Source organism: Micrasema longulum, unplaced genomic scaffold, assembly GCF_059751315.1.
Source record: "Micrasema longulum isolate JH-2025_06_02 unplaced genomic scaffold, ASM5975131v1 h1tg000418l, whole genome shotgun sequence".
Classification (NCBI taxonomy): domain Eukaryota; kingdom Metazoa; phylum Arthropoda; class Insecta; order Trichoptera; family Brachycentridae; genus Micrasema; species Micrasema longulum.
This window is the reverse complement of record NW_028277618.1, coordinates 315,177-324,046: the sequence shown is the minus strand read 5'-3', so window position 1 is coordinate 324,046 and position 8,870 is coordinate 315,177. Positions and strand designations below refer to the sequence as shown.

The following is an 8,870-nucleotide window of genomic DNA, read 5'->3' as shown; positions in this document are numbered from 1 at the left end:
TGTACCATGTCGCAGTCGGCAGTAGGCACATTTCTGTTCATTTTTGTAGTATGTAGTACTGAGAACCATGTTGGTTACCACTGCGGAACAAATCCAACACACACGGTATCACTCAAAAGAGAAACATATTGATCGACATTTATATTTTTGACCCAGTTGAAAAATGAATTATTACAAGAAGAGAGGCTTAAATTATCATTTTCCGCTGTGTCCTTAAAATAGGAGTTGTACAGTTTAAGGGCAAAGATATTTGCATGCCTCAGTGTCCGAGTGTTTTTACGAAATGAAATCTCCAACACTTGATTTCTTTTTTGGCCATGGCTGTTTGAGTTTTTATGGAACAGGTGCTGACGATTTACAACATATTTAAGACATTGGAGACAATACAATTGTCTTACAAACAAAAGTTACGCTTTTTGGAATAATCGGATGGTGAGATATGCTTTGTTTTTATTGAGCATAATTTTTATTATTAGTTTTTGTACTATCACCAAAGGGTCAATATGATTAAATGGTCTAACTGTTGTGACCAAGCATACCCTGAACATAAAATAAAATGAAATGTGTAAACACATTCAGTAGGTATATTGAATTATAAAAACACATTTATAATGTTTACAAATAAAGTAATTTTCCATTTATAATAGCTCAAAAATCTGTAATTAATATTAAATTTCGTGAATTTATGTATTTATTTTTACATATATTTCATAATTTACCATAAAAAACACTCTGACAAATTTTGCTTGTACTAGGAGTAGGCTCAATAAATGAAGGGTCGGCAAGCCAGAAATATTAGTATAGGTTCCGATATGGGCAAATGCCTGTTCTATGAAACCAATTTGTTGCGGCAAATATGGTTATCGATTACGTTTCCCATAAATAAAATAACATAGCTAATTATTTCTATAAAAGATTCTTTGTTTGTTACAAAATACATTTTATTATAGTATTTACAATTTACAGTAATTGTGTAAATCATTCTAGTCTCTCGTTGTGATTTTTAGCGCCAAATAGAAAACGCTAATAAATTTTCTATGCATTCGCTGGAATTTTGACAGAGAATAGTATTGAATTTACTCAAATTTCTGATGTTTAGTGTTTCAAAACTTTAATTTTGCCATTTTCAACCGAGGTTTTAATTAGATAATCATGGCAGACGACGACGTATGCATAATGGAAGTCGACGAGCAGCAGCAAGAACCACCAAAAGTCGCAAAGCCAGATCCCAAACCCGCGAAATCTACTGCCCACCTTCCTTGGATTGAAAAATATCGCCCACAAAAGTTTGAAGACATCGTTGGAAACGAGGATACAATTAGCAGACTTTCTGTATTTGCACAGAATGGCAACGCACCTAATATAATAATTGCCGGGCCTCCTGGTGTAGGAAAAACTACTACCATTTTGTGTCTAGCCAGGATTTTATTAGGAACCTCGTTCAAAGAAGCCGTCTTGGAATTAAATGCGTCAAACGACCGCGGTATTGATGTCGTTCGGAATAAAATTAAAATGTTCGCCCAGCAAAAGGTAATTTTGTGTCTACTTATCTCTAAACCCATTCTAGATTACGCTGATGTTTCCATGACTGGTTTAAGCTGTGAGCAACTCGATAAACTTAAGGACTTCAGAATACATGCATAAGGTACATTTTTTGTCTTAGGAAATATGACCACATTTCTGATTATCGTAGGCAACTGAAATGGCTCAAAATTAGACAGCGGAGAGACTATCACTCCCTCTCAGTTCTGTTCAATGTACTTCATAGTCCTAACGCTCCTATATACCTGCGTGAAAAATTTCAACGCTTATCAGTTCATGGTTTACCTCTTCGTTCTAATTCTCAAGGCACTCTCTTAATACCCATCAACAATAGGGTATTCACATTTTTTTTATTTTGCAAAAAAATAGAAAAAAAAATTACGATGGTAACTGTACAGTTTTTATTTTTTTATGACCACGCGTTAATTTTTCAGAGCGGTTTAAAAACGTATACTTTGAATTGGCGCCAAAACGACCATTCGGATGCCGTATGGGCTTGTGACGTCACGCGTTACGAATTTGACTGACCGTTCAAACAAATTCATACGTCTTTGTATAGCCTACATGTTATTTTTGTTGTAATCGGTTGTTTTACACTGTTTTAACTAATTAACGCGCTTAAAATGTCTTTAGTTATAAGATACAAGTACTGTTTAGTTCTGATGTGCACAAACACTACGGTGAAGACGCCAAATAAAGCTTTTTTGGCCATTCCTAGTACCTAATGAAAAAATGATTGAACGCATTTGAACGTTATGAAACGAGATGTTAAAAAAACAAACCACTATACTTTTTTCCGTAGGTCTTGTTCAGTACAAAATTTAATGATGGAGACTGTAGACTATAAAAATTGACTAACAGTAGGTACTGAAATTAGCACTTATAAAGCTTGACAGGTACTACAATACTTAAATAGTTTATTCTTTGAACGTTATTGTTTATATTTGTATTATATTTCTGTACTTATGTTACTAAGTTCAATTTGTAGAACGGTTTTCTAAATAAATAAAAAATAAAATTACTAAAAAATTGCTGTATGAAAACCTACCTTATTTATTTGTGAAATTTATTGCATTTACAAAATGGCAACTGACTTTGAGATGCTGGACAGTCTTTACACTTGCTGGAATCTATTATTTCCTAGACTTCATCGCAAATCAACATCACCGAGTACACTTTGGTTCTAACTTTATGTTCTGGGGTGACTCGACCTTTTACCATTCAAATATCACCCGTCCGTTTTACTTGAATGTAACCTATGGCATTGTCTCCGTAATTTTCCCTAGCTGATATATTAATAAAAAAATCACATTTAATAAAAAAAGGCATTAACACGCACTCGAGCATCTTAGATATTTACAAGCAATGGTATTTTATGGATTATGTTGTGTCAAAGTTACGTTCCCTTTTGCATTAAATGTATGCGAAACAATACATTTATAGTACATGCAAATAATACAACTATTTAAATGAATACATTCTGGAAGCAAACGTTATATATTTCCTTACCTTGCGGCCTTTACATTTCTATACTCAGAACTTAAAAAGTTTGTATTGGATGAGAAAAAAATACCCATCATGAATCTATCTATTTTGGGCAAGTTATCGGATTTTCCTTGTAAAAAACCAATGTCAGTCATAATGCTATAGATGTTTATAAATGAAAACAAAAAAAAGCAAAGGAAAATATGAAATTTAACTATAAAAAGCCACAAGCCGCCCGCGTCGGTGTATCTCAGTATAGGATTTAAGAATCCAAGTAGGATCTATAAGTCACACGTGACGTCATCAACCCTTTTAGCCAGTTACGGGCTGTTTTATTTCTATCAAACTTTAAATAGGAAATTATAAATGAAAACATTCGTTTTAGATTTTTATTGTGAAATGCTCACAATCGTAAAAATATTCTTTAAATACTGAATACATTTAAAATCATATCCCCAGTTTATGAAAATACCCTATTCGTCTTTCATCTCTAACTTATATAGTATCCATGCGGCTCGACTGTGGAATCATCTCCCACCCACCATCAAAGATGTTACTACATTATCTCTGTTTAAATCATGTCTGAAGAAACATCTCCTTTCTCTTCCTTAATCTCTCCTCCTTTCCTCTTTCCTCTTTTTTTCCTTTTTTCCTTTTTCCCATTGAGTAATAGTTTTGATTTAAGGTAATTTATAAACAAATACATTTATTTATATTTTTATGTATCTTTAGCTTTTTAATCTTTGTTTTCTATTGAATATGTTCTGTAACTTGAATTATAAAAATAAAACTTATTTTATTGGTTGGTTGGAAGAAATTGCCATTTGGCAATAAGCCCGCCAATGTACAAAAAGTTAAATAAGTAAATATCTCTCAAAAATAATAGAACAGCATTTTAGGGCTAGACTCCTCAGCTGTTTTGACTTCCAAGTAAGGAGACATTAAACATTTGTATAAAATGTAACATTTTGCAGGTAACATTGCCGCGCGGCAGGCACAAGATCGTCATACTGGACGAGGCGGACAGTATGACGGAAGGAGCTCAGCAGGCCCTCAGGAGGACCATGGAGATATACAGCAACACAACACGCTTCGCGCTCGCTTGCAACACGAGTGAGAAGATAATAGAACCCATCCAATCTCGTTGCGCTATGCTTCGATACTCCAAACTCTCCGACGCTCAAATATTGTCCAAGGTATATACAATCTCCGGGGGGTGAAAAATTCTGTGTGTGAAATAGAACCAGAACCCTAGACGAGTGTTTGCCACTCTATGGCTGCTCTCGGGCAAAAATCCTAAATATGGAAATCAAGTGGAGATTAGTCCGCTTCCTTGTGTAGTAGTTGGCGCGTTCGCCTACCGTTCTTGAGGTCCTGGGTTTGATTCCTGGCAGGGTCGACGTGAAATATTGATTTTAAAGGTTGTTAAAATTTCAGTGTAGTGGTCAGCGCGCTTGCCTACCATGCAAGAGGTCTCGGGTTCGATTCCTGACATGAAATATTTATTTTAAAAAGTTTGTGTAATAAAAATGATCAAGATACGCTGGGACTGAAGTACCAATGTAGTGACCTGTGCACTATTAGATGTGGAAAGGGGATGATGATGATGTAAAGGCTATTTTCACTAAGCAAGTTCCTTTATATATTCTAGTTTATTTTAATGTCCAAGAGGTTTGAAAACTTAAAAACATTATATCTCAAAACTTCCTATTTTGACATTCATCCTATATATCCTGCAACATATTTTTGACTGATCTGAATAGAAAACTGAAATGTTTGTTGTTTTTAAGGTTTTGGAAGTTTGCAAGAAAGAGAATCTAACGTTTTCCGAAGACGGGTTGGAAGCCGTAGTATTCACCTGTCAGGGGGACATGAGACAGGCGCTCAACAACCTGCAGTCCACGGCCAACGGGTTCGGCCATATAAATGGAGAGAATGTATTTAAAGTGTGTGATGAACCCCATCCACTGTTAGTCAAGGATATGCTGGAACTTTGTACAAAGGGGGATATACAAAGCGCTTACAAGGTATTTTTTAAATTTATTTATATATTTCTTTATTTATACGGCCCAATGGGCATTTTTGGAAATATTTAAACACTGAAAATTATTGTAAAGGAAAGTAGAAAGACACAATGGGATATAGTAGACTTGGTGGGAGTGGAAGCGGGAGAGAGGTGTTTATAATTGAATTTGATTCAGTGATCGTTTGAAAAAAGACAACTTGTTATCAAAGAAATCTAGACTGGTATGTTTGTTGGCAGACCTAAGAATTCTGGGCATAGGGGAATGAAAACCATAGTTAGTTCTATGGTTATCAGTATGAAAGAGTAATTTTTGTCCGAGGTTTCTAGTTGGGATATTGAATTTTATTGAGCTCAGTAGTTCAGGCGCATCAAAGAGTGAGTTGAGAATTTTAAATAGGACTAGAACGTCGGATTTATTTCAACGGTCTTGAAGAGAAAATTTATTTAAGCTAGTTTCTAACTCATTGTACGTATATTGGTCTCTGGATAAGCCCAACCTCCAGCCTATCTTTCTCTAAAATCGATGTTGAACTGATTCAATATTCTTGATGTGAACATCATAATATGAAAACTGGATAACAGATATATATGTACATAAAGTAGAAAAAACTAGAAAAAATGAGACAAGAGGCTATCTATATATTGTATTGACATTTTGTTTTGTCAACAGATATAATGGTGTTTTACCTTTTTAGACGCAAGATGGAATCTATATAGCATTAGTTGTAGATCATATTTACTTTCTGCCAGTTATTGTTGCATCGTCAGCATAGCATACCACATTGAAGAGCTTTTCTCCCATTCAAGAGATGTGACCTCCTGTATGATCTTGTCCATAATAAGATTAAAAAGAAACGGACTCTCTGGGTCATGTCTTTAATTTTGTTTTAATTACTGTGATTTATTTTTTGACGACCAGAACCTATGCATGTTTTGTGTGTGTGGATGGTTATTTTGGTTTTCTGGCCTGCAACTCGGAGGGAAATTAACAATCTGGCTTAGACTAGAAAAAGGTTTCCCATGCTTGCTCCAACGTAATAGAACTGGGTCTTTTACGCATACATTTCTAATCCTCTCATTTGATTCAATATTTCAGATAATGGCTAAACTGTGGAAGCTTGGGTATGCAGCGGAAGATATTATCGGAAACATTTTTAAAGTTTGCAAGAACCTGAACATTGATGAGACACTCAAATTGGCATTTATCAAAGAAATAGGTTTCACTCACATGAGAATAATAGACGGCCTCGGAACAATTCTTCAGATGTCCGGACTTCTAGCAAAATTGTGTCATGTTGCTACTACTAATTCTGCAATTTAAATTTAAATGTCTGCTTATAATTAAAATTTTGTACATTGACTTATCTTTCATTATCTTTTAACTGTCCTAAGTGATTGGAAAAGCTGGTAAATATTATGAGCTATATGAAAATAGAGTACTATAGAATTGTAAAGTACCTAATTCCAAAAACATTTTCATTGGTAACTTTGATTAAATAAATCGCATCTAAATATAGAGCACAAATACCATGTCTGTTAGCAGTATGAACGTAATTTTTTTGGTAAAACTTACTGTAGAATTTAAATATTCACAACCAAAATATTCTTCTTAAAAATAAGAGAAAAAAAAACATGATTCTATAAAAACTCTAAAATATTTTTTTATATAACTAGTGTAAAGTGGCTGCTTAAACCATCCAAAGACCGGTCACAGGCCCTTCTCTAGAATGCTCTCCATCTCTGGTATAAAAAAAGGATTACTTTTTGACTGGCAGGTTACGCCTCTTAAAATTTAGACCAAACTTGGGTACATCAGTACTCAAATGGAGATGTATTAAAGTCAAATTTGTTTGAATGATTTGAAGATAACAGATTGTACAAAAACGATATCACAACCGAGCGGGTTTATATATGAAGGAACAAGTGGAGGAATTTAATTGACAAAACATCATTTTTAGCATTTGCCTTTTTGTATTATAAAAACAAATCAACTATGGGTACAAATATTCTACCAACTAACTTCCTTTGGTAACCTACAATAAATCAGAACTCCCAATAAAAAATTACATACTTATTTACTACAACAACGTAGTGTCCCGAATGTAGTGGAATGAACATTACATAAATATATTCATATACATTCGCCATTATTTTACACAATGCAGTTATTAATTAAAATATAAGCACATATTGTCTGGTTCATTACCTATCAGCAAAAGCATGACTGAGATAGTAAGGTGTTTGGTTTAAAATTGGAACAGTAGAAACTTGTTAACCCGAAAATTTGTAATCCGTAGAAATACAAAAAACTCAGAGCAGTTTTATACTTTTTAGCGTAAAATGCAAAACCACTAGTTTTTTTCGGTGAATTGTCGTAATTGATAGGTTGGGTTTCCGGAAACTGAAAATTTATCACAACGCTATCCTTGGTTGATTTAGGAGAACTTGTGACATTTAAAATAGTTTTTTTCATACATTTTAGAGATGTGTAAGAAAACATTTTTTGTATCCAATTTCCCGTAGCATGAACTTCCCTATTGATTCAATTAAGAAAACAACAAAATTTATTTATTTATTTAATAAACGCCCAGAGGGCTCTTACAATATACGGTTAAAAGTACATAAAGCATTATAGAAAATAACGTATAATAAAATCATAACTAATGGACTTTTTATCATAATAATATTTATCCATTAAAATGGATGCTAAAGCACACGCATTACTAGGGATGCATACGATACATCGATGTTTTCAAAACATCGATCATCGCTAAAAAACATTGGGTAAAACTTCGATGTTTGTTCTGAAAAAAAAAAATGTAAATGGCGATGTTTCTTGATGGTGATTTTTAATAGTGAATTACCTATATTATTTTTAAAAAAAGGGCAAAACTATCTGCAGAACTGATATTTTTTTTTCTTCGATGCATCAATGTTTTTTAAAAAAATATTTTTAGACATCTATGTTCATTCTTTAAACATTGATTTATCAATGTTTTGATGAGTGATGTTGCATCCCTACGCATAAATACGATGTATAAGAATGTTTGATAATGACACACAGTTTGGATTAACAAGTTCTACTGTAAAATAAGTCTATTTAAATTTAAATAAGCCCACTCACAGAATAGTTAAAATATATTGGCTAATCATGTATATAATTAATAATTGCATATGAATTATTTTAGTAGTGTTTAATGCTACCACTATAGTAGTATTTATCTTTCTTTGACATTATAATATAGTGCAAATGTATCAATAGATTAAATATAAGGCAGCCATAATATTTTGTATCGACGGTCCAACCAAATATATTAACACAGTGTAGGAAGAAGACGTTTGCGCTCGCCCCCTACTTGATATCCTGATACTTTAAGGTTAAGGCCTCGAGGAGATTTAGCCATAGATATTAAAGCACTTATCCTCAAACACCTAGGCTTGGAGAACAAGAAATAATTAACAGACCGCCACAATAGATCTACATAGGTCACGGTGAATCCACAAAAATAAGAGGTGCACTATTTGATATTTTACAAATTTATTTGTCGACTCCTTTAAAATATATTCAGTTTTGTAATCAACATGTGCATATTTAACAGCACTTAAGTGATCAAGACTATCCGGTCTGGTAGACTGTCAAATCAAATATGCACATATTTTATTTGTTTAGACCGCCGATACGACAGATTTATTTATTAAAAGATAAATTTTCACTATTTGTTTTGTGATGATTCCTTAAAGCTTTAATTTAAACAAATTATCACAATTCATACTTCTTGCTGGCATAATAATTATTATTTCAACCCCTTAGAACATA

The 8,870-nt window shown here is 33.3% G+C and overlaps 1 protein-coding gene across 1 annotated transcript; it reads left to right on the top strand.

Moving 5' to 3' along the window:
* The first annotated feature begins 1,010 nt into the window (after positions 1-1,010).
* On the top strand, positions 1,011-6,413 carry RfC4 (replication factor C subunit RfC4). The gene is made up of 4 exons (XM_088226274.1): positions 1,011-1,530; positions 4,002-4,223; positions 4,818-5,054; positions 6,150-6,413. Exons 1-4 carry the CDS (start codon positions 1,153-1,155, stop codon positions 6,372-6,374), a joined length of 1,062 nt encoding a protein of 353 aa, XP_088082400.1. The 5' UTR covers positions 1,011-1,152; the 3' UTR covers positions 6,375-6,413.
* The last annotated feature ends 2,457 nt before the right edge of the window (positions 6,414-8,870 follow it).